The sequence below is a fragment of the Bradysia coprophila genome, unplaced genomic scaffold (assembly GCF_014529535.1).
Source record: "Bradysia coprophila strain Holo2 unplaced genomic scaffold, BU_Bcop_v1 contig_138, whole genome shotgun sequence".
NCBI classification, from domain to species: domain Eukaryota; kingdom Metazoa; phylum Arthropoda; class Insecta; order Diptera; family Sciaridae; genus Bradysia; species Bradysia coprophila.
The window spans coordinates 3525955-3551770 of NW_023503409.1; the positions used below are offsets into that span (position 1 = coordinate 3525955).

The 25816-nt window shown below is 30.9% G+C and overlaps 1 protein-coding gene across 2 annotated transcripts in view; it reads right to left on the reverse strand.

Annotated features, from left to right (window-relative positions):
* LOC119073461 (protein bric-a-brac 1-like) overlaps nucleotides 1-25381 on the reverse strand; it is a 28953-nt gene extending 3572 nt beyond the window's left edge. Inside the window, exons 1-3 of one of the 2 annotated variants that reach the window (XM_037178965.1) lie at nucleotides 23504-25381; nucleotides 587-647; nucleotides 63-478 (exon numbers count right to left, since the gene is read on the reverse strand). In XM_037178965.1, coding sequence (XP_037034860.1) covers nucleotides 63-478; nucleotides 587-647; nucleotides 23504-24475 — 1449 coding nt within the window. In that variant the 5' untranslated portion in view covers nucleotides 24476-25381. Of the gene's footprint in view, nucleotides 1-62; nucleotides 479-577; nucleotides 648-23503 lie in introns of both variants that reach the window. The other variant, XM_037178964.1, reaches the window with a different exon arrangement.
* Nucleotides 25382-25816: the final 435 nt, after the last annotated feature.

A 25816-nucleotide genomic window follows, 5' to 3' on the forward strand; every position in this document is an offset into this window, starting at 1 on the left:
CTGTAAGGCAAACAAGACATTAGTGTTTAAACTAAGAAAATTAAATTTGTAGCTCATCGTACCGAATGGCGTCCATAATTCAGATGCATTCCGTCATCTTTGAACTCTTTAGCATCACGAAAAACGACAGTCTTTATCACTCCTTTAATATGTTCATCGGGCCATATTCCCAATAGAATTCTCTGTGGTCTTCCGCGACCTTTCGGCCGCAAATCAGTACCACCATCTATCGACGGTCCCAGCATATTGTGCACACGGTTTGCATACAAAACAAATGTTGGATATGGAATGTCGTACTTTCGAGCCGCTTGTGATAATGATAGACCATCTTTGAGAACACTAAATATTGCCTCGGCCATAGTTTCCGGTCGCCACGATTTCAATGGACCCCGTTCACGAAATCGCAGATGATGAATGAGATTTTGATTTGTATTCCAGCATTTTTGCCACATTGACTGTAATTGGTATTGGTAGCTGTCTGTAAGTAGATTGAACGGATGAGAGTTGATTATATTTTCAAGCGAAAATTGTTTACTCTTTTCTCTGAGTACTAATAGAAATAGAAAATTTTATTTACCAGACTTACCGGCTATGGAAGCAGATGTTGATGCACCAAGCCAAGCATGTGAGTTTTCCATTAGTTTTGCCTAAAATTGTAAAAAAATCGTAATTAGTCAGAGTAACAATTTCATTCACATTCTATGTAAAGCAAGGAAATTGGTTTTAGTGCTTCGGTCGAGGGGTGAACTAAATGGACTAAATCCAAGAACTGGGCCACCCCTCGACAAAGGATCGAATTGACACAACATTTAATTTCAGTACAAGTTATTGGAAATATTTTTCCAGGTAAATGCCGAAGATATAATCGTTGGTGTTTGCGTTGCTTGCGATCAAACAATTAAACAAACAACTTTTCCGTATTATATTGTGACTATTATATTGTCAGCGATATGACACACATACTCAAATCAATAAAAGCAATTAATTAAAAATTACAGAAATAATGAGACAATGAAGCTCAATTGCTGTTATTATTAATATTTATTGAGTAAAAATTCAAATTAACCAAAAAATAAAATAAATTTTCCTATTTTTTACAGTAAAAACATATAATATTCAAATGAACAGCCACATGTTAATGCCACTTTATAGAAAAAACAACAAATTTAACATTTCAATAGAAATATTATCAAAAATAAAATTAGGAAAAAAATATAATTCAAATGTATACATTTCGTGCCATATTAATCAATAATTATTAACACAATTTGCTTCACATTAATTTTAACATAGGTGAACTTTAAAATCCCATATTCTCTTGAAATAAAGACACCAATTTCATGTTCATAAGAGTATAATTTCATTGGTGTAGTCTTCAATACCCGCATGGAGCATAATAACAATGTTATGTTATAACATATCAACAAGAATGAGTTTGGTTAGTTTGCAAAAGGTTCTGGGAAGGTATAGGAGAATTAATGTCACTAAATCACAATAAAAAATTCATTAAATTTGGTGCATTTTTTAGAAGAGTTTAGTAAAATTACGATTGTCAGAAACAATCTTTTATTTAGACCTATGTAAATCTAGTAAATCTAGCACGATGAAATCTTAAAACATAAAATTTTTGTAAAATAATTTACACGTTTTGTAAAACTTCGTAATCTTTGCTCTAATTTTCATATAAAACTGAACTTTTTTAGAACAAAAGAATTTCAAAAAAAGTAGCGTTTCTTATGCAAATTACAGCAGATCTTTAATCATTGAATAACTTTGATCGTTTAACCCATGAATACGTATTATGGTAGCACTAAGTATTTTATATTTAAAAGCCAAAGTGATGTACTCATGAATGCACCATACTTCTTCATAGTCTAAGATCAGGAAAAACATTTGAGATATATTACATCGCAATTAATATTCGTAACGAGCCAATTTGAGGTCCATATTTACTTTCAATAAAGATATTCTATTCATAGAATAACAACAAATGTGAAACCAAAACAAACATTTTCTTCATTGCACTTCCCGGGTACAAAAACGTCCAAGAATTATTCAAGAAACGTTCGGCTGCGTAATTATACACATCGTACATGTTAAAAATCAAGTTTTTTTTGTTTCTCTTTATTATTATTTAAATAATATTTATATTATATTTATCAACATGAGTGAATATTGATTACTTTTAAATATTTTATACATTTATTATGATTATTTGTTGAATCAGAAATTATACTTCATGATTTTTTAATTAGCATATCGTATTGTTGGCCGATAGAAAATAAACGATAGAATTAGTTAAAATATTTACTTTTAATATAAATATTTTACATTTAAATTGAAAGGTTTAGCGACATACACAAAAAAAAACGTTGATTGGTTATGGATGTATATCTGAAGTTCACGTTAAATTACTTATTCATTTTACTAGTGGTGCGCCATAGTTACGACACATCTAAAAAAATGAAAAGATTTTTAGGTTTAAAAATAATTTATCAACCGACATTCACTGAAATGGTGAATTTGAAATATTTTAAAGTTCTGTTTAAGTCCTTTTATAGCCACGAACTAACGCTTGGATTGGATAACCGAACCATGTGCATTCTTAGAAAATATTTGAAATTCCATGGACTTATAGATTTGAGTCATCAATCACTTTGAAAGACGTACCCAAAGACACATTAGTTTTAATTCCCGGAGAAAGGTTAGTGGAACGGGGTTAGGACGCTTGTAGCACATTTGAATTATTGTTGATTTTCCTACATATGACACAAGTTATTACGAATTTCGTAATGTATATTTACATGCAAATTGTATGTAATTAATTACAACAGTGACCGGTACTATCAGCTACTGTAACGATTACGATTGTGATTAAAAACTTTATGTGAAAATATTACGAAATCCGTATTAACTTATGTGATAAGTGGAGAATCAAAAATAATCAAATTATGGTACATTCCTCTCCCCACAAAGAGTCTGTGTAGTGTAGCGCAATGAACGAGAAATTATTAATTACTCTACAAATATCTTTCCTAATTAACACCGTGATTTTTAAGATTTTTTTTCTAAATTCGAATCGCTTTCGTTGAATTGAAACAAACAACACTTACAGGATTAACTTAAAACCTGTTTCCATAGTTCTTGCTATTGTTAATTCCCCGAATACACCTGGTTGGAATTGATAATTATTGAAATTACGTTGAAATGTCTCAATTATTATTTTTCTATTTGTATTTTTAATGCAGAGGAAAAAAAACCATCTCAAATAACAATCAAACACTTTCAATTTGTCATTTTATTTAATTTAAAAGAAATATTTTTGAATTGAAATGAAATTTATTTAATTACACCATTGAGTTATGTAATTTAACTTAAATAATGAATTGCTTTTTCATTAGGAAAAAAATTTCTTGGAAGAACACGTCACGAAAATATATAAAAAAAATGTTTTTAAATTAATAACCTATAGTCGTATCTACATACATTCATACATACAATAAAATAATTATTAACAACAAAAATCTAATAACACATTTAAAATAAAATATAAAAAATATAAAAAAAATTATTTGAACAGGAAATTTATTTGCATTTAATTACACATAACAATATTTTATTAAATATGTTATTATAAAAATGATTAATATGTTCCGGATGAAACTGTATAGCCACGTCATGTTCTTATTTTATTAGAGATACATATGATTTAGTTATTAGAATATACCTGAAATATAACTGAAAATATGTTTGATTGTATTACGTAACGTTAATTGATAATGACGATTTTATTTGGATTTAATTTTGCGTTGAAATAAATCATTTTTCATTGTAATTATATGAATCAATACATCGTCGAGCGAATTAGAGCTGAGCTTGCGAAAAGTAATTTTTATAACAAATATAAAAGTAACAAAAACATCAGCTGTGTGTTCTGCACAAACAACAAAAACGGAATCCCGCTGGCTGAAAAAAATAATTCCGCAAACATGTTCACTGAAAAATCAACAATAATTCGTAAAACTGAAAATTCGTATTGGTAGAATGGCAACTAAGCGTAAGGGTTTCTACAAATTTAGAAAATAGTTTAGAAATTGGATTGAAGGTCTCAAGCACGAAAATGAATCAGGTTTTCGTTCTTTGTTACCAACATTCGAATCTGATAAACATTCTCGCCTTATATTGGTATCGTACAAATCAGTCAAGCTTGGGAGGAATATTTTTGTTTACAGTAGAAGGGATTAGGGAATGTAACCGGGTAATTAAAAACCGGGAAAAACCGGTTGACCGGTTTACCATTTCCCGGGAAATTTTTTCGTCATTTACCGGTTAACCGACCTTCAAAAATTGAATGATTTTTTCATTTTTCCTTTGCATAATACCTTGAATGGAATTATTCTTCTAGTTGCATTAAAGCATTACATCTGATTTGAATTCTTTGTGAACATTTTCACCGTAAATTTTATTTATTATGATAAGCAACTCAAGGTCAGCCTTAAGCTGAAAACACACGGGCAACTGAAATTGCTGGGATGGACAATTTATGCTGCTACTTCTTATTCCGTTTTTCACCACAGGCTAAACAATGGAAATCGCAGCATAAATTGTCCACTTCAACAATTTCAGTTGCCAGTGTGTTTTCAACTTTAGGCTGAGAACAAACGATCAATTTTGCGGTGATGAGGTGGACAATTATGCTGTAATTTCTATCGTAATCGAATTTTCACCACAGGATAAACAAAAGAAAATGCAAAATTATTTTCGATCTGAGCACCGCAAAATTGGTTGTTTGTTCTTAGCCTTAAGTTTGCAACTCCGAAATCGCTGTTCCTTAGAAAATTTACAGAATTCGAAGTGGAGAAGATCGTGTAACTACATCTTATAAGAAACCAAATGATACGACGTCCGTCAAAAATTCAAGAAGACAGTACAATAGAACAGAAATTTTGGAACTAGCTTACGCTATCGATTTCCAATATTTCTGTTGAACTGTGTAGATATGGAATTCTTTTTCATACTGAAAAGTCGCAAATAAAGAAACGGTAAACTCGTTCCTGTAGGGCTTTGCGAGCACAATAAGCCACTTAGTTGTTTAGACATTGATATCTCGACGGGTAGCATAAAAGCATTTGCCATTGGTGCGAGTTACAAAATCCCAACTCATCAAAAAACAAATGTCTAAACGAGTACATAATGTACTATTCATTTCCCGGGAATTTTTTTCTTATTTACCGTTTTTCCCGTTTCCCGGTTTTTCAAAATCGACGGTAAATGCATTCCCTAGAAGGGATATTTGGATGAAAAGTAGAGTTTTCGTTTTCGAGGCGAATCCGAGGTCAATAAACACACGAAAATGATATTTTTCAACTTTTTATCCTGATACAATGGATTTTACATGCTTTTGGAACCAAGGCCAATTTTTTTGTTTTCACTAGGTGTTTAATCGAGTGTTTAATAACCCACTTTAGATCCTAGGTAAAATAAAATCATGTAAAAAAATTGTCGAAAGAACTGTTATAATATCAAAATTTAGCACAGAATGTAAGAATTTATTGATTCATTGGTTCAGTTGACTGAAAAGTTCTGTTAATTTCGGTTGATCGGAGCGTATAAAAAATTACGATTCCTCATTTTCAATTAAATCAATTTTTTATTAGGATACTAAATATACACAGCAAAGGAATTAAAAGAGCCAACAATTTTCATCGAAACAGTTCGGTTCGTATCACATACATCACCATAAATGTGTACAACATTATGATACGTACGTATCCACGAGGAATGGATAACATGAATGTGATTGAAATTGTTTAATCTTAATAATTCCACCGCTGGGAAAACCACCAATTTACGAAAGAGCATACACACACCGTTGAGATTTTATTTTATTAGAGTTCTGCTACCATATGGAAGTCGACGCCACTGACTTTCTAAGATCATGCCATATGACATTCGATTCGATCGAATTTATTTTGTGGAATATATTTCTGTCGATTTTTAATTGTGAAATTGAATGTAAAATAAAAATATTTTCATTTAGTTTAAATTACATTTTTTTATGTTCTATGACTGGGGCAGATATCATCTTTTTGAAAATGAAAAAAACAAGCTCGCGTTCACTTAAAATAAATATACTAATGCGCGATCATCATCTTTTTCTTCTTCTTTTTTTCTATTCTGTATACAAACGAGAAAATATTTATTTATTACCGTTTCCATATACCATCACTCTATACATCTAATTGAAGTTGAAGACCGACAAAATCATTATACGAAAAATTCATTTTTTTTTCTTCTTCCTAATATATTTGAGTAATTTATTTATATATTTTATCTCCACTCGAACTCGATATAATTTTTGTAGTTTGAAACTAATATATTAGAATATATTCCCCAGTTTCGATAGATATAAAAAAAACAAAATTCTACATACATAAAAATTGTATAAATATAGAAAATATATTCGACAAATAACTTAAATCAATAAAAAAGAATTACCAGCACACCACATTATTCAATAATAAAATCATATATAGACGGGAGAACTTTATATATATACAAAACCACACAGTATAAAATGTACGTAATACCAGAATAATATCTCAGACAAATGTAAAGTATGCATAGCATATATATCATCGACATAGGGAAATATTTATACATATATGCTATCTAGGCGTTGGTTCTACAAATTTATTAAACACATTTGTTTTAGTTTATTTTCTTAAATTATAACGTGCAATGGCTATTCCACTACAGTATTACTATCGTTTCAATTAAATTATTTATCGAAAATGGAAAAGAAAAAATTATTTAAAAAAAATTGGTTTGAATGCACTTTACCGATGAAATGGAATAGATAATAGAATATGTATGTATATCAATTGAGTTGGTCTTATTTTAAATCAATAGAGAATTTTAAACCGAGGGTGAATGGGTTACGTGACCTATAAAGCAGAAAATTATTTTATCTACTCGTGTGTCTTGTGTGTCGCAATATAGCGAATACTGAAATTTATTTATTATAAATTTGATTAAATGTATTACGTCCGATCGGATGATGCTACTGCTAAAATGTGCATATTTATTGTTTAGGGTTTCAGACAATTTTTTTTAAATTTTTCTTTTTAATTGAATTCAGTTTTTTTCGACTATGGACTTAAAGGCAAAAAAAGCTAAATGCCTCTCGAATTGTCTGCGACTCAAACTCTAATTCACTTCGTTATTATTTTCGAAGTTTTTTTTATATTTAATTGGAGTAGGGACAGGTTTTATTGAAGGCTGAAGAAAATTGAGGCTGACATTTTCATCATTAATTAATAGAAAATCTAGGCGAGGTGAACTACTGAGGTGAGGGTAAACGGACAGAGGTGACCGATTATCATACCAAATAATGAAGTTTCCAATTTTCTTTATTGGAAAATTCATTCCTGAGCAGGTTTTATTAAGATCATACCTGATTTTTTAATCCACCCTTTCTTCATTTACTGAAATTCTATAGTGCATGTCCTGACTATTCAAGACAACTACTTTTGATTGAAAAACAAACTCGAAGATATTGTGCCTAGCTTCTAAAGAATATCCTTGGTTGTTAATGTGATTGAATAATTTGGTAATTGAGAGGTGATCATAGAACTAATTACTAATTCTGGCTGTTTAAGTTTTTTGTGTCAAAGTTGTTGAAAGAATCTTTTAAGATATTTAAATTTTACGATTTATTTTGCTCTTTTGTATGATTTTCTATAAGTTCATGAATTACGTAATTTTAAGCAGACTTTACAGTAATTTTCTAAATAATCTATCCAACAAAATAAATAAGAAAAAAATCAATAAAATGGTCAAAACATTAGATTCTCACACTTCTACCTTCACATAATTAAATTCATAAAAAAATATTACCACCAACAACAACAGCAACACATCATAATGGTCATGTATAATATGATGTTTTAACACATGCACCATTAGCAATCAACGTTTCAATGGTCAAATACATCTCTCGCATGACATTTTCCATTTCGATAAAAAATAATAATTATTTGGTTGAGTTGAGCACCTCTCCATTACAACCGAGAGTCAGTCAATTTATTACAAAAACAAATTAACAATTCTATCGATAAACGATTCAGAAAAATAATCGCAACTAAACAACACAATAAACACATGAAATTTCCCGTATCATAAAATGAGAATGTGAAACGAAAACGACAAATTATATAAATTTAATAGTTTTTTTGTTTGGATGAAAAGATTTTGAATGCAGAACAACGAAAAAAAAAGCCAAACTTAAAATCAATAATATTATTTCGAATAATATTTTATACATACATTGTGTATAGTACAGCTACACGATTCGTATGTGGCTTATGCACATGGACATTTTATTATACGAATCAGTTCTAGGCATTCTATTGCCATATCATTAACTTATGTTTGATTGTCGCTGTTCGCTATTCGCACTTATTTTTGTTACTTTGTCCATATATTACTGTGTGAAGTCAATGGTTTAATGTGGCATAAAATTTGCATTGTAGAAAATTGAATTGTTAAAACGTCAGAGCTAAACTTTTTAATGTGCGTACATTGAAGAGGTTGTAGTGCCCGCCGAAGTAAGTAAGTAAGTACGTATGTACATCGTAATATCGTACAACATTTAGCTTGGTCCTTGAACGCTTTTCTTTGTTTATCGGTTTCATGCGGCGTTAAATGAAAACTAAAATTCGCGCCCTTACCTTTGCCTATATTTCGACTCCTTGTTTTGGGTCATCATCAAACGTTAAAATTAGCTTTCACATTGTGGCATAAAATGAGTATGATACATAAGGGTAAGGAACGTCCGCATTAAGGGGGACTGAGTCTGAATTTATTCACAGGTTACCAACCGAAATTATTTCACAGAGTGATAAATGTTTCTTAGGCACTATATGTATACAGTGTACACATTGACGTTCGAGGCCGCAGGCTGAGTGTAATGTGTGAACAGTTATTTTCCTAACGCATGCTAAAATGCTTTTTTAGAGAATGAAAGGTTTCCAGCTCGAGCCGGAGGTGAGCGCTGGAATCGAATTCGCTAAAGAAGCATTTGATCATAAGGTAGGATCCTAAACGATGTGGGAAATAAGAGACCAATATGTGATATTGCAACACTAGTTAGGAAAGTAATCATTTATCTACTGCAAGTTCAAAATATTAATAATTGTTACAACTGTTTCAGTATTTAAATAAAGTAAATTTACAGATCCATTGAATAGTAGATGTTACATATTATAGTGGATGTTACACACATCAGTGCTAAAATAAACAGGCCCGTGCGCAAAAGGTTCACTTTTGGTCTTGAGTTGAGCAGTTTTCCTAACTAGTGTTGAAATATTGCGACTTCTATTGTAGACGCTATTTAATTTTAATGTACAATGCAAAGTGTTGCTGGTTGCCACTAGATTCAACTTCTCAGTGTTGTGTTGCTTGATGTATCCAAATTGAAACGAAACGCTATGTTTGGGTTGTGATTATTTATTTTACATGCCTGAAAATGGTCGTTTGACTGACGTTTCAATTTGGATGCATCAAGCAACACAACACTGAGAAGTTGACGCTTTTCAGGAAAAACGTTGTTCTTAACTTATGCTAAAATACTTGTAGCATGCGTTAGGAAATACTTTGGATTATAACTATTTTAAGAGGTTCCGAGCCTACGCTGAAATTGTAGCCTACATTTCTGCGTTTCGAAATTTTTGATCGCTGATATCTTTTAACGAGAGCCCTTTTTGAAAAATGTACGACCACATTTTCGAGTAAAAATATGTCAGCTTTGAATAAAAAATAAAATTGTCTGTGAAAGTTTCATGTGCTTTGAGAAAACTGTACCGATGCCCCAAATTTGCATCAAAGGTACACTTTTCTCAAAGCACATGGAACTTTCACAGACAATTTTATTTTTTATTCAAAGCTGACATATTTTTACTCGAAAATGTGGTCGTACATTTTTCAAAAAGGGCTCTCGTAAAAAGATATCAGCGATCAAAAATTTCGAAACGCAGAAATGTAGGCTACAATTTCAGCGTACGCTCGGAAGCTCTTAAGCCATACATTTGAAAACGTATGTAGTGTGCGTTTTTTTATGACATCATCTAAAATAATGTCGACTGATGACAGTTTTATTTAACATCTAATGATGCCTGACAAAATTGTTGAAAATTTCACCTGAAAAAGGTAACTTTTTCTCTAGGTAATCTACATTATCTGTCACAGCTGTATTCTTTGTATGGGGTACTTACAGCTATTGTAGTTTCAGTTGAGACAAAGTTATCTACTACAGGTGAGATTTTCAACAATTTTTTGTCAGTACAACTTCGCACTAGTAACAATGTCTGCTTACTGAACACAAGCATATTTTAGCTAAAACGTTTGGATCAAAGATTAATTCACTAGATTTTCAATCGAAAGACGCAGTGTTATTATCATTAGAGTGCTTATTGTGTGTGAGAGAATATTATTCTGATTGAGCCAAATAAATTATTTATGAGGAAAATGAATTTGCGAGACTCAAAAAAGAATGTTAGACTAAAATATTTATATCTTTTACATTAATTATATTTTACCACACCTTTTGAGCTTTTCTATTTTGTATTGTATTCATAAAATATAATTTCTTAACAAAAATACAAATAGAAAAAAATATGTTTCTGTGTAGACACACATCGTATAGGGCCATAATATAATATTTGACATGCAGTATATTATATCGACTGTTACGCTTCGCATATGATATCGTAATCATTGTGATAAATTTATGGGTGAACGATTCGGTCATACCCTGAATTCCTCACGAATCAACCCTTTTTTTAAAAGCATCGTTGTGTATATTTCGGACATAACACTCTTACAAGAATTTATGAATTTTGAAAATATTAATATAACATCGACTGAATTAATTATTTAATTTACTTTGTTGTAAAACTTCATGTCGGAATAAAAAAAGCGTATTTATTGTCACAAGAAATGTCAATATTAATTAATTATTTCTGTTTAGTATATTATTTTGTTGTAATGGGAATAAAAACGAGGACACACTCGTTCATCACAACACAAACGCATTTTTTTTATTATAAATATTTCTTTTCTTTCTGTTGTTTTTTAATAATTCAATAGATTGTTGTTAATCATATACAATATGTGATGGGTTGCGGGTTGACTTTCCCCTGTAATTAAATTAATTATTCATATTTGATATCATAATTTTAAGACGTGATATTGATTGTCAACTTTTGATCTGTTCAGTTAAATTTCCATAAAAGCATATTCAAATGTACGCTTCGTATAATTAACAACAAATTTATTGAATTAAATATGTAACACTAACGATGTAATTATTTGTTAATTGTCTATGACATAGAGCTTGACGCCAGGTTGTAAGCTATTATTCGCTACAAATACAATAAGTTATTACTTAATACCTACATTAGTGTTTTTTGCTGACATTCTTATACTTGGAAAGTTTTGTCAATTAAAAAAAAATCGACAACTCTAAGTCCATCTGAGTCTGAAAGTATCTTCTTGAGGATTCCTCAATAGTGAGAAGCGAAAAGAAAGATGATAATAGTTCTATTGTCTACTAAAAATCGGACATTGAAACATTACAATATTGAAAGTCGTTCTTACCGGTATCAACAAAATTAAACAGACAGACATTTTTTGAGATTTTTTCAGATTTTTACGTCAACACACCAGTGAGAAATAAATGAAAAACAAAATTCACATTTTCGTTAATAACTCCATTTTGGAGTTTGATACTCCACTAAAAGTAATTATAGGCCAAGACCTTTCGAATGATGTATCATAAGCTTTAGTTCGTTTGGGTGCTCTTTTTACATGCTAATCCTGATAGGTTCTTTTCTTATAATTTCAAACTCGTTTTTACTGAACAACTGTTTAATCTTTGTTAGTATATCTCGACATTTTTAACATATTTTCTAAAACAATCACTCACCTGAAGTACAATCCTTAACATTTAAAATGTCTCACTCTCATTCTTTTCAGAGAATGTTATTGTGAATTCGCAATGATCCAACAAAATTCTTAGAAAAAATTTGACAGTAAGATATTTTAAATGTTAAACTTCTAAAACTTTTACTTCAATAGACTAAAAGGATCTCTATGTAAAATCAGGTGACTGTAATTGTACGTCTTTAACGTCAACTTCTGAGGGCCGATAAGAAAATTGAAACAAGATCTTTATAATTCTTCATTAGGCTTTCGCAGTGAAAGCACCAGTTTTAGAAAAAGACATACTCTCTGCCATAAACGTCCCTCTTTGTCGAGTTTTGACTTATGACGTTCATCCCTAAAACCAGTCAATCTGTCATACCCATTTAAATTTTGATGACAGTAATATACTGACACCTGTAGGCGATAATCACAATGAGATAAGTAGATTTTCTTGAATATAAAAATAAAATCATCATAATGCAACAAAATTCAACAAAATATGAAATCAAATGCATTATCGAGTGGATATAATCCACTTAAAGCCTGTTGTACAAAAAATGAATGAATTCGAAGTGAATATGTGTGTGACATAACAGTAATAAAATTATTATAAAAAAAATTCTAGTTAGCACATCATTTTGTAATTATTAACTCATATTTCAAGTATCCAGAGTAATGAAATGAAAATAAGGAAATACATAATGCATAACTGTATGGTGAAGGCAAGCTATATTCGTTGGAAATTTGTGTATTAAAAAATATATTTTTATAATACTTTGAAGCATTTATAAGCTCATAATGCAACTACTCAAAATACATTGTAATATTTTGTTTATTTACATTACAAACAAGCGACAAGCACAGTTGTTAAAATTTAACAGTTTTCATCTTTCTATAAAATAATTTGAAATAGTTAACGTTTTTATTATTTACATTTTACTTAAGCACGCATCAGCATTCCATCGTTGATTACGTTATTTATAAGACGTCTATGTGCTAAGACAATTTATGTTAAATTTTTTTTTATCAAATATATGCCTTATTGCTACACCAATTCAAATAGAAAAAACTAAAGTTTTTTTTTTGTTATTTACTTATAAATTCTCATCTTCAAATATAATAATAAAGCCAACATTACATTGTCACACTGTATAATTAAAAATTCTTCGTCTTTTTTTAAACTGATAAAACAACAATCCATTAAATTTCATATTTTTTCTCTGTCATCTTTTTTATTAATATAAAAATTTTAATATTTAAATAGCTTGTTTTATTTAACGAAGAAAAAAATATTATATTAAAGAAAATATAAAATGAAAAAAATATATATATGAGCAAACAACAACGAAAAATTCCTTAAGCGGATGTTAAATAATAAAATAAATTGTAAACCAAGCAAAGCGGTTTTATTTTCGTCTGTATATTATTATTATATATTATAAAAATTTATTATATGCGATATAATATATTTATTTAGTTAGGCATACATTAATTCTTCTTAGGGGCCGTTCATAAATTACGTAACGCTAGAGGGGGGAGGGGGGGTATGAGGCAAGCGTTACGGTTCTAACAAAATTGGGTCAAACTTGACCCTTTTAGCGTTACAGACCCGGGGGGGGGGGGTCTGAAAAATGTTGATTTTTGCGTTACGTAATTTATGAACGGCCCCTTATTCTCATTTTTTTTTCTGCTTCTTTTAAATATTATTATTTAAGTATGGTTTGGTAATGTTGGTAATGTTGTAGAGAAGAGAAAACGCGCGTATGTGCGCGATGATGCTAATGGCAAAAGAGAAGTAACGCGCGTCGTCGTATAATACATTTTTATTTTTGTTTTTGTTTGATATGTTCGTTTCATATCTAGATACAACATATAAATGTATATATGATGATACATACTAGGGTTTCCAGACATACAATTTTTAGATTACGGCTACTCAACGTTGTTTGAGATGAGACCTGAACCCAACCTGAATTAAATTTATAAAACTCGTTTAGACCTATCGCTCGAACAATTTACGGAAGCAACGGCAGGAGAGAACTTTTGATAGCAAAAGTACAATGTTCTATGTGATAGATACGATGTAATTGTTATTTGTATTTAGGGTGGACAATTACTTCTCAATAGATTGTAGATTTGATCACAAAATCGTTGAAAATATATTTATTTGGAAGTCTGATAATAGACTTGATTGGATTTCTAAATAAAAACTTTGAAAAATCCACTGAATAATCAACCCAACCGAACCTGGCTAACCAAAAACCGTAGCTCAACTCGAATGAAAATTTTTAAAGCCGTAACCAAAAATCCTGATTAAATTTCGAGTAAGCCGCACATCTCCAGACCCTGTCACTACTTTTCACAATCTGAAACTATCCCGCTACTATTGCGGTTGTATTACATCCACAGAAACTGCCCTGTTCAAGTAATGTAGAAAAAAAGGATTAATTTAGTAGACTAAGTCAGCTGTATATTCGCTGCAACTTTGATATTTTTTGAGCAGAACCTCATCGATAGAATCGGTTAATCTGAAGTCGACTTTAGGTACAACTAAGTGTACGATTATGATTACGATAATCTGAACGGGACTGAGCCTGCACCTTGGAACCTTTATGAATCGAGATGATTTTGAAGTAATGGTGTATGTCGATATATTGACATTAACTAACTAAATTAGGAATCCACAGTTTTGGTTCTATAATTGTGGATAACTTATTGTGAATATCTTTGATTGTAGGATTTACGTTGTTTTCTCTTGGTTGTTCGATACAGGATATATGTGTGCACAGTGAGCTATTATTTAACATCTAATCGAACAACTAAGAATAGTGTAGTGGAATTTATTATGACAATGTGTGACAACGTAATCATCAGAAAAAGCCAGGCAGAATTTTCTCATTTGACTCTTAGACATAAGTGCGATTGTTTCAATACTTTCTTATAATAATATAAATGTGGTACTCTTTTTCAAATGCCAACACTGTACTTGTTTTCCAGAACGAGATGTAATCTATTTCAGTTTTTTGATCTGGAAACCCTAATGCATATATGTAGACGTCATAATATCCATTCATATATACATCTACGTTTCATAAATATATATAAAAATGTAATTTTATAAAAAAGTAAAATATTTATTTATCGCTTAAAATTGTATTTAATGAGTCAAGGCTTTTTTCGTGTTAAAGTTTTTTTTAATGGTTTTAAAATAAAAATTAAATATTTTTCTCAAAATGTATTTTTCTCTCCGTAATACATAAAATAAATAATAAATATTAAATACAGAAAAAAAGAAACCTCAACATTTTTCAGTAATAGGTTATTAAATAAAATAATAATTTCAAATTGATTTCGTCTAATTCAGACAAAAAAAAACCTTTAAAAAAAACCAGAGACTCTCTCGGCATTATAATATAACGATAATGAACATTAAAAACTAAGCTGTGTGGTTTCTTGTTTTTATGTTTTATTACTTTTTTCAAATAATTAAGAGTGTTGTATTCCTATGTGTTCCAAATGGTAGTTTAAACTGGTTTTTCGTTAGAATTGATTCTTATTACAGGATATGATCATCAGAAAGAAATGCATTACAACGATTATAGAAATTTCGAAGGATCCTACTTCTTTGCATTATCATTAATTATTTCATTTTTGTTTAACAACACCAATTCCATTCAGTTTCTAACTTGTTATACCGTACACAAGAATGGGTATTGCTGAAAACCAGCGTAGATATGATTGTAAAAAAACACAAAGTTTCTTGTCATGTGTTGTTTAATTTTTGAATCTGCCATGAAAACATAGTCAAAATTGAGGACTAAAAATGTAGTACGTCAGGGGATCAAGTTTTTTCTTCGCTTTTCCGTTGGGATTGAAAAAAAGGTTTCGTTGTAATATGATTAGGGCAGGTTGTCGACAACAACAATTCAATTCGGTACTATAACTCAATTTAAATGTAAAAAAGGAAAAGCGAAGAAAGTGTTGACACGAGAGAAAATGTTGTTCTGCATATTTTACCATGATGCATTTAAAAATTGAAATGGCTCAAATTTATGTAAATTGTAAAATTTGAATTGCAGCATTGTACATTGTACATTGTAGTACATTTAGACTATAAAACAACCTATCTTTATTCGTTCTTTTTAAGACGGTAAAGCAACAAATCAATGTACTCCAAATTATGTTTGATTTAAAAGAAAATTCTTTTAATTCAATTTATTCTGCGAACGGCGAGCATCTTATAAAAATTTCAAAAATGGGTTATGCACCCTGTACGTGTCATCATAGTACTGTAGGTCTGTTCTTAACTTAAAGAGCTCATTTTCGCTGCGAAAACTTTTAAAAAAGAATTGTCTAAGTTGATTGCAGAGGGATAGTTTTGCCAGAGCATCTAATTTTACTAACCCTGTCGAATGCTAAAATTTGTTATTAAGTTGAGCTAATTAGTTTTTCAAAAAAAAACTTTCATTTATTAGTGTACCTCCAGAACAATATTTAGCCTTAGCATACTGTACAAAACTCGTAGTGCTACAGAACGTCCAATTTGTCGATTGTAACAGAAAACAAAAATTATTTTCACAAAAAAACATTAGTATGCAACTAAAAATGTATAAGTTTCATTGAAATGTCTAGATAGAGTGAAACAAAAAGACGAAACTAAATTAAGTTTGACAATAATTTGTTAGAAGTTCTTTTTTCCTTTCTTTTTATAATTATCTTTCGCATCGCAGTTATACAATATTTGTACGACATTACGAACTCTTGAACGAAAAACTTCATTTAATTAATTTAATTTAATTTATTTGACATTGAACATTTATTTAAAAATTATATCTCTACGACACATGTATACTACGTCTATATATTATGTATGAAAGTATAAAATAATAAAAATAATATAAAGAGAAATAAAATAAGAAGACAAGCAAAAAAAACCATATTTCGTTTGTTAAGTTTAAATTGAATATTTTACGATTGAGATTGAGAATGATTGTTCTCTCCTATACTGAATGTTTTACATCGAATATGTATCTATATATAATATACATTCGTACTCGCTTGCTTTTTATACGCTGTCTTGAGCTCGTGTTTTGTTATTAAATATATTTAATATTATGTTCTGTTGTCGCTGAATTTGTTTTATTGTTTCAATTACGTTCTATTTCAATTAGTTTCGAACGAAAACACAAGTCTTACAATTCACAGAAACCAATTGATTGACAAGGGTTGCACAACAATCGTTTAAAATAAATTTCATGTTGAAGCTCTTTCCCGAAGTATTCGTACGTTTTTAATTTCAGGATATTGAATAATTTCCAATGTCATAAATTAGATTCAGCATGCATACAATCAAAAAACTTTAATGAAGCCCGATTTTCCTTGGGAAAACATTTAGTTACACGGAAAAACAGTCTTGTTACATCGGGAAATTGAACTCGGAGTATGGGTTTCAAATCAGGAAACTTGGTCGTACTTATCGGGAAGAGAACATTAATTCGCACACACTTAAAATCCTTATATTACATTTGTTACATTTAGCACATTCAACATAATGTTACATTTAGCATTTCAATATAAATCCGAGACTGAGAAGCAAATATATTAAAAAGACCATGGTTTATTATTGGGATAATTTTGTAGAATTTTCTCAGACATTTCTGAGCTTTTTTTTGGAATTTATAGAATTTTTTCGGAATTTTCAGAATTTATTCTAAATTTTCGGAATTTATAGAATTTTTCAGATTTTTTTTGGAATTGAAGAATTAAACTTCCCAATAATAAGCCCTGGTTTGATCCAGTGTCAACATCAGCAACATAGTTTTGTACATTGGGAATTCTAATTCACCTTTCCTAGTTTTAAATTAGAAATTTTCTCAATTGAGACTTCAGACGTCTATCTACCCATATCACCTATCACAAATAATCGTTTCTGACATTCATGTAAAAATTGTTACATTCAATATTGTGCCAAATGAGAATAAGATGCACCTTGTTGCCCCTACTGCAATACCGACATAATCAGACTTCATTAATAAAGTAATACGTACGATGTATGAATGCAGCTCGCAGTCAATAATATAAATGCATGGGGAGAACTATGTGTTCACTGATCCCTTTATTATTGATCGCGCTTTTAGGTAAGATTAATTTCTTTAGTTTTCTGTATACATAAGATGTGTACGATAATATTAGATAATTTGTGCATTCCAAACATATTATTATCTAACAACAGTTTTAAACAGCAAATTTTCTTGGTTACCCTATGTATGTTCTTTCTGCTACAGTACATTTTTGCTCGCATGTTTGTCCTTTAATTATTATTATTATTAGTTTTTGTAACGATAAATAAATTGAAATGTACAAAAATAAACATTTTATTGAAAAACTATTAAGTCAACAAATTACTAATTAAAAATTTATTTTGTTTTATTGTTGCAAAGGTCATCGGTGTTTTTTATTTAAGTTTTTCAGCTATGCAAATTCCGAATAACGTTGCAGAATAATTTCTGTTGTTGCCTTGCTTGTTTTTTTTTTATTTTGTGTGATTTAATTTAAAATGCAAATGAAACATTTTATTAATATATTAATACGTCGACTTACACATGTTTATCTTGTGTTCTTAACACTAAAATTTATTTTCAGAAAATACAGAAAAATAAAATTATCATAACCTACTGACTGTAGACCACAATAATATCTTGTATAATCTAATTGTTAAATTGAGATAATAATTTTGTTGGTTTTATTAAAATAAATTACTGACATCCGTCACTTTATTGTGACGATTTATTTAAAGAAAAAAACTTGAAATATTAATTGTTGAAATGTTTAGGATTCCATATTATGTTTATGACTAGAAATTTTTTTAATTTAATTTGCTTGTTACGTCACGTTTTCAGCATATTGATTAATTTTGCTTAGTTTTGTCAATTAAACATATTTACGGTTTTCCTAGCTACGTTTTATTTTACGTGATTTCAAGACAAAACCATCTATCTAATCTGTTCAAACGAATGACGACGGTGATTTTAGTGAAGCTGAAACATTTTGTGGGAATATTAGCCAGTGCCATTTCTAGGAGTTTTAGTAACCTATCCACAAAGTCATAAGGCAGACTTGAGATGGTTTTTTACTACTTTGCAGATGGCTATATGAATACTGAATGTAAAAGGTTTAAATAAATCGGTTTTTGTTGTTTGGACAATATAAAATTTACTTGCATCCATTGAACAATATTGTGATAATCTTTCTGAATATGTAACGGTTTTAATTGTAAGCAGATCTTAGGGCTGATTCGTAAATACCTTTTGTCACGACGTCGTTAATAATAGTATTTAATGCTGCAAGAACTGTTTTTTAGTTCGACAAATGATATATCTATTTGCCATTTCAAGTTGGAACGAAAACACTAGATAAACGGAGGGTGAATAGCGCTTAAATCGAATTCAGTTTTTTTAAGCTTTTATTGAGAAATCCTGTGTAAAAATGACTAAAGCCGAAGGAATCAGTAAAATAGGAGAGGAATGTCTTTTGGTAAACAATATTATAGGTCCGAGGCGATTAAAGTATGTTGTTTAAAGTCGATTAGAAAAATCTGAACATATTTTAGTTATCGGATTCCATGAACTTCTTTTTAAATAATGCTGAGACACACGAATGTAAACAGATAGTCATCTGCTATGTACAAGAACGACAATAAAAAGCGATGAGCTCTGGCTTGTGTTCTCTTATATATTGTGAGATGTATACTCAAACTAATGAAGTCGTAGATTTTGGATCAAACACAAGACGATACTTTACCCAAATGAAGTACAAGACTTCGATATATTTCTAAATATAAAAGTTTCTGAGTGTGGTTCGGTTCTCATAGCATGTGAATCTCTGGACTGATTCGTAAATTCTACGCCGTCAATGAAAGTTGAAAGTTAATGCAATAAACTCATTTAAACTGTGGTGTGGGTAAGTGTCGTGGTGGTTTTATGGAAGTGCGGAAAAACTTGCAATTCATTTGAGTTCATTTTCAATATATTAATGTACTGCATTTCAAAACGTTCCCAATGGCAAGATTTGTAAGTCAAAATACAGCCTTAACAAATTCCGACGAACCCAGTACAGTAAGAGATGAGGTCCTTTTGATAAACTTAATTGATGCCATTAGAAGGATTGAGCTGGAGCATTATTGTTCTAAAGTCGAATTATTAGAGATTTGTATGAGTGATACGTCAGTAGAATATAATGAATAGATCTAGTAGATCTCGGTCGAATATTTCTTTCCTATTGTTGGTAGTAAGCGATACAAATTTTTATTTAAAAAAAACTCATTTCAATTGTAGCCAGTTCTTCTATCTAAAATATCCAGCCATTTGATATTTGATAAAACAAAATCGAAAATCAATTATTAAATTGATTTCCTTCATTTCATTTGCTTTCCTTGTCACGGACTTCTGATGCTTTTGATTAACTTTGCATAGCATAAGCACATAAATTAATTTTTAATTTTTATTCTCACAACCGAAAGCTTGGCAGGAAAAAAATAAACAATAAATTTTAAACCCCCATTTTCATTAGTTAACAATTTATTTACGACAAAAATATAAAGGAAAACATGGAAACAAGTAAGAGAAGAACGAAAAAAAAACTTCGCGTAAAAACAGTAAGTATTGAAATAAAAATCCAGACTAGCAAGCAGAGAAATTATTCTCCCAGTTTACCCGTGTTATATAATATCCCTTGCGATTCGACAAGAAAGGTTCTTTTCAAATAATATTTAATATTTAGAGCTGCATAAATATTAAATGAATGTTACTTAGAAAATACGTGCATACGATGTTGTTTCTTATTTAGGATGCTATTAAAAATGTTGAATAGAACTTCTGTTTTTTTCATCTTCTCATTTTGTACACACAACTTTATGTGTACGGTTAACATATATATCCATACACACATAAAATATGAGTATTCCAAACGCCTCATGTGTTTATTTTTGCATTTGCAGCGGAATAAAATTCAAACTCAACATATTTTATTTAAAAGTGGTTTAAAGTCATTTTTATTAAAGAAATTCTCTAAATTCCATTACATTTAAGCGTCATCATCGTGCATGCAGGATTTATATAATTTACCAATTTCAATATATTATATCGCACGGTCTCACATGTTCATAAGTAAAGTAATTATTCGGATCGATAACCGTAGACGGATTGGTGGGTGAAGAGGTTTTCGTTATAGTTTAATTTGATCTTTAAACAGTTCGAAAGTTCAGAGATGACACAGTCTTGAATTTTGAACATGAATGTTTCGATATAATGGGCATTTGATGGAAGGATACAACGACAATATGGATTGAATTATTTGAAGATTGTAACTAATGAAAACGGTAGCACGACCAATTAGTTTACAATGCATCATAATATGAAACTGTTGATTATATTGCAAGTTCGCTGATGTATTGGAAGTGGAAGGTAGTGAGTAGATTAGAGGCATGAAATTCAAACGAACGGGTTCTATTGAGATTAGGTTTCGAGTAAGATGCGGTTAGAGTAAGATCTTGTGAAACGCAGTGCGGTTTTTTTTGTTTTGATTCTACTACTTCAATGAACAATTTCAAAACTTTGTCAGAGTCAATCTAAATATATGAGGATTGAAAACACAACAGTTTCCCCTTTAAATTCCGCATACAATTTGTTTCAAAACATCGAAATTCTTCTATTAAACCACTGCAAGCAATACTTGGGTCAGCGCACATGCATTATACACAATCGAAATTGAAAAAATTGTTTGAATTGTTTTTTTTTTGGTTTGTAACTTGAAAGTCAATTTATTGCTGTTGTTTTCGTTAGTGCTACAAATGAGTTAAATTGGTATTTGGACAGAGTTACTGTCATTATAGGGAAGGATGAACCTCTACACTGGACAATCAGGGAAAATGATGATAGGTGTTTTGTTTCAAATTTGACACGCAACACTCCACGTGAATCATTACCTGCCTTTTATTCCAGCGGAATTTCGGACTTTTCAAGAAACTATTATTCGTTCCACCCTGAAAAACTCGTTTTCCTACACGAAAACAAGCGTTAAACCTCTTTTTTGGAGGTTCCAGCAAGTAATGGCTTGGAGTGTTAATTTGACTTGTGTAGTTGCATCACACGTTGGGCCAGCTCAGATTTCGGGGAATGTGGGATATTGGGCTAATAAAATGTTTTTCTGGTCCAGAAGGCTAAAATATTGGAACCGTATTTTTTTAGAATTAAAAAAAATAGTTTAGACATAGGAAGCGAGGCATTTGTACAAATGTAATAAAGCGTTGGTTAGAGCAGTAAAAAAGATGTACACCATTATTCTCCTCTCTTCTAACTAACGCTCTCGAACATTTGTACAAATGCCTCGCTCCCTAGTTCGTTAAAATAACTAATGGAGACTACGTTGACTATTGGAGACTTCGGAGCGAGGTAAGCGCTGCTCGTTCGTCAACATAAAACCGTCCAAACAACGACGTAATATACTATTCATAGTTTTGACGGAATATTGAAAAGATATATGAGACATCAATAGAGGAGCGTGTAGGTCAACTAACGTTTTGGTCTAATATCCCTGGTTAATTAATAATTCCCGCCGCTGTTCATAAATAATAAATTTTTGATTCTCCCGTAAATGCGATATGCACAAAAATCAACACATCAACGACCAATTTATCCCTGGATATTTTAACGAGTGTACATTTACACACGAAATGTTAAACGGCAACCCTAACATAGTATTTTACCTCGGTGTTCGTCAATAGAAAATACCCCAACTAATACCAACTTGAGTTTTTTTTTTCGTGTTCAAGAATGGCACGATCAAAAGGAAAATGAAGAAAACGCATATTCTCTGCACTCTTCGAGTAACACTTAAGAAAATTTTCTTTCGTGTATAAGCAAACACACATATATCATTGCAGCTGATTGTACCGAAACTTTGTGTACCGTTTAGCTAACGAAACCGAACCACACGGACAAGATGAAATTTTCATTTTCATATATACCATGCAAAAATACACAATCTTTCTGGATATGACACAATATTATATACATGTAGGTATACTGTACGTATAGAAATCACAACATAACTGCTCTGACAGAACAAAAAAAATACACTCAATATTTACCAGTGCACAGAGGAGATACTCTGGGGACAAAAAAAAATAAGCGGGATGCAAAAACGTGGCAGACGAAAATAAACAAAATTCATGTTTGTGTTTTAACACAAACATTATATTGGATGAAAGTGTGACACATTCGGGGTCGTCTATAGAAAACGGTTCTGTGTCTTGAGATGCATAGATATTTATATATTATGTCGTGTAATTAGAATTTATCGTCAATTTATTTAAATTAATTTCATTTTCTCGAAAACTTTGTCTTAATTAGTTACGGGTTAAAAAAAAATAAGAAAATATAAAACAACGACAAGACGAAGATGGAGGATAAAAAATGGTTTAAAAATTCAACAACAACAACAACAACGAAAAAATACTCACTCTTTCCTCTTCGCGAATCATCTCAGCTATTCCTGGCTTGATTTCCATGTCATCATTATGAGTCATTCCCAACGACGATAGGCCCATGCCGTCAATTGACGATGGAATGGGAAACGGTGGTATCGGTGTTGGTGTTGACGGTGGATGAGATATTGACGAAATTGAATTTGGTGGAATTGGTGACTGTGCATCCATATTGTCTGGCGTTGTTGACGGTAGAACGGGTGGACTGCCTGCTGTACTACTATTTTCGGTTGATGGCCATCGGCGTTTTCGATGCCGTGTACTGGGTGCTACGTCTACATTGCTACCGCTTACGCTATCCCAATCCTTGGACGTTAGTCTTTGCTTTTTTGAGACGCTCGCAATTGGCGGTAATACTGTACTCTGATGAGGCGTAACCAATTCTTGATCGCTGCCGTTTACATCGGCCAGTCCACGAATTTTTAGCATTTCAGCCACTCGTAGAAGTGGACCGATTTGATCTTGACTTACATTTATCTCGCCTTTGTACATAAATTCAACAGCAGCTTTCAATTCCGGCCATTTAACATCCCTCATTATGATGATCGGGTGCTGGCACGGATTATCGAAAAATAAGCTCTGGAAGTAGGGACTGCAGGCGGACAGCACCATTTTATGGGCCTTTATCGAATGGCCATCACAAGCCAGGGTCACATCAACGAATGACTCATTCTGTAACAGCTGATCGAATACACTAGTCAAATTGGTTTGGTAATTGTTCCATCTCAGACAGAACTGTTGTGATGAATTCGGTTGATTTGATGGCGTTGACGAGAGCGTCGACGATTGACCCTGTTGCGACTGTTGCTGTTGTTGTTCTTTTGGTGAAAGATTCGCTTGCGAAGTGTTGTGAATGGGCGAATTCGATGGTGGGCTTGTCGACCTCGGTTGATCGGTATTCTGAGTGGTAACTGGAGTTACAGATTTTGGTGGCGGCGTTTCAGACATTTCGAAAAACGTTTCAATTGCTCAATCATATAAATCCGAGTCGATTTCGTGGATTTTTTTTCTGTTCTATTTATGTGTGTGTGTTGTTCTGGTGCAAGTGTGACCGCAAAACAATTTATGCGGTTACGAGCAAACGTTTGATTGTTTTTTAACTTTTTATTGTGTTTGTTTTTCAAGTTTTTATTACTTTTTCTGGTTTTATCGATTCACACTGTTGATATAAATTTAATAAAGATTAATTGCGTTATTAAGAGATGCAGCTATCGCCGAATGCTCTTTCATACAATGTAATGCGGGTCGATGTACCCGCTTAACCGAAAAGATTTCCATTCTCCGTGTTTATTTTTATATCTTTTTATTACTTTTTAACAAATAATTTGTTTTTTTCATTCAAAAACCCATTTTCAATTAAATCTGCCCGAATATTCTAAAAATACGAATTGAATGGAACGATTTTCCTTTTAATTTCAACAGAGTTGGATTTTTTTGTTATTAATTTTTGTTTATAATTTTTCGTGTAAATTCGAAATATAAAAAGTTTTTAATTTTATTATTGGAAAACCGATTAAATTTCTTCACATCGATTTTAATGAAATTCTAATCATTATTCATCATCATACTAAACAAGTGAAAATTACTTTATTCATATAAATCAAGATGTTTTTTTTAAACATTTTCGATCAATTTTTTCTTGAAACAGTTTTTTTTAAATTATTTTTCTTTTAATTGTTTTTTCTTCTTCTTCAAATTCACTGTTAAAAATGTCTCACATCATAATAAATTAATCGACAAAATTAAATTGATGGAAAGCACATTCAAAAACGTCTTGAATTCGAAACAATAATACAAAACAGTTACTAGCACGACGTTCGTTTTTACACTGACAAACGATGGTAGATTGTGCTGTTTCGAGAGCATGTTTACCCCACGAAACCAACACCAACAAACCGGAAAATGCAATCAGTATCCATAAATATGTATGTGTCAAAATGCAAGCCATGAAAGCATTTATATTTTATTATATTTTTGGTTATGATTGTATTTTGTGTGGTTGTATAGCCGATGATGTGTCTTTGTGTGCGTGACATCTAGAAGATGTGAAAGGGGAAAAATTTCAGTAGATTTGGTGTGTTATTCTTTTTTTTTAAATGTGATGAAAACTTGAGCTTTTATTTTATGTGAGTGTAGTTGTACGATAAAATTGAATTAAATTCAGATTTTAGTCCAACCTCTAACGGAAGGGGAAAGAGAATCTCGATAAATATATCGTAGCGTCAGATCATTAATAATTAAAGTTGAAGGCGGGCTCTTTCAGTTATTATGAATTATAGTTTAAATAAT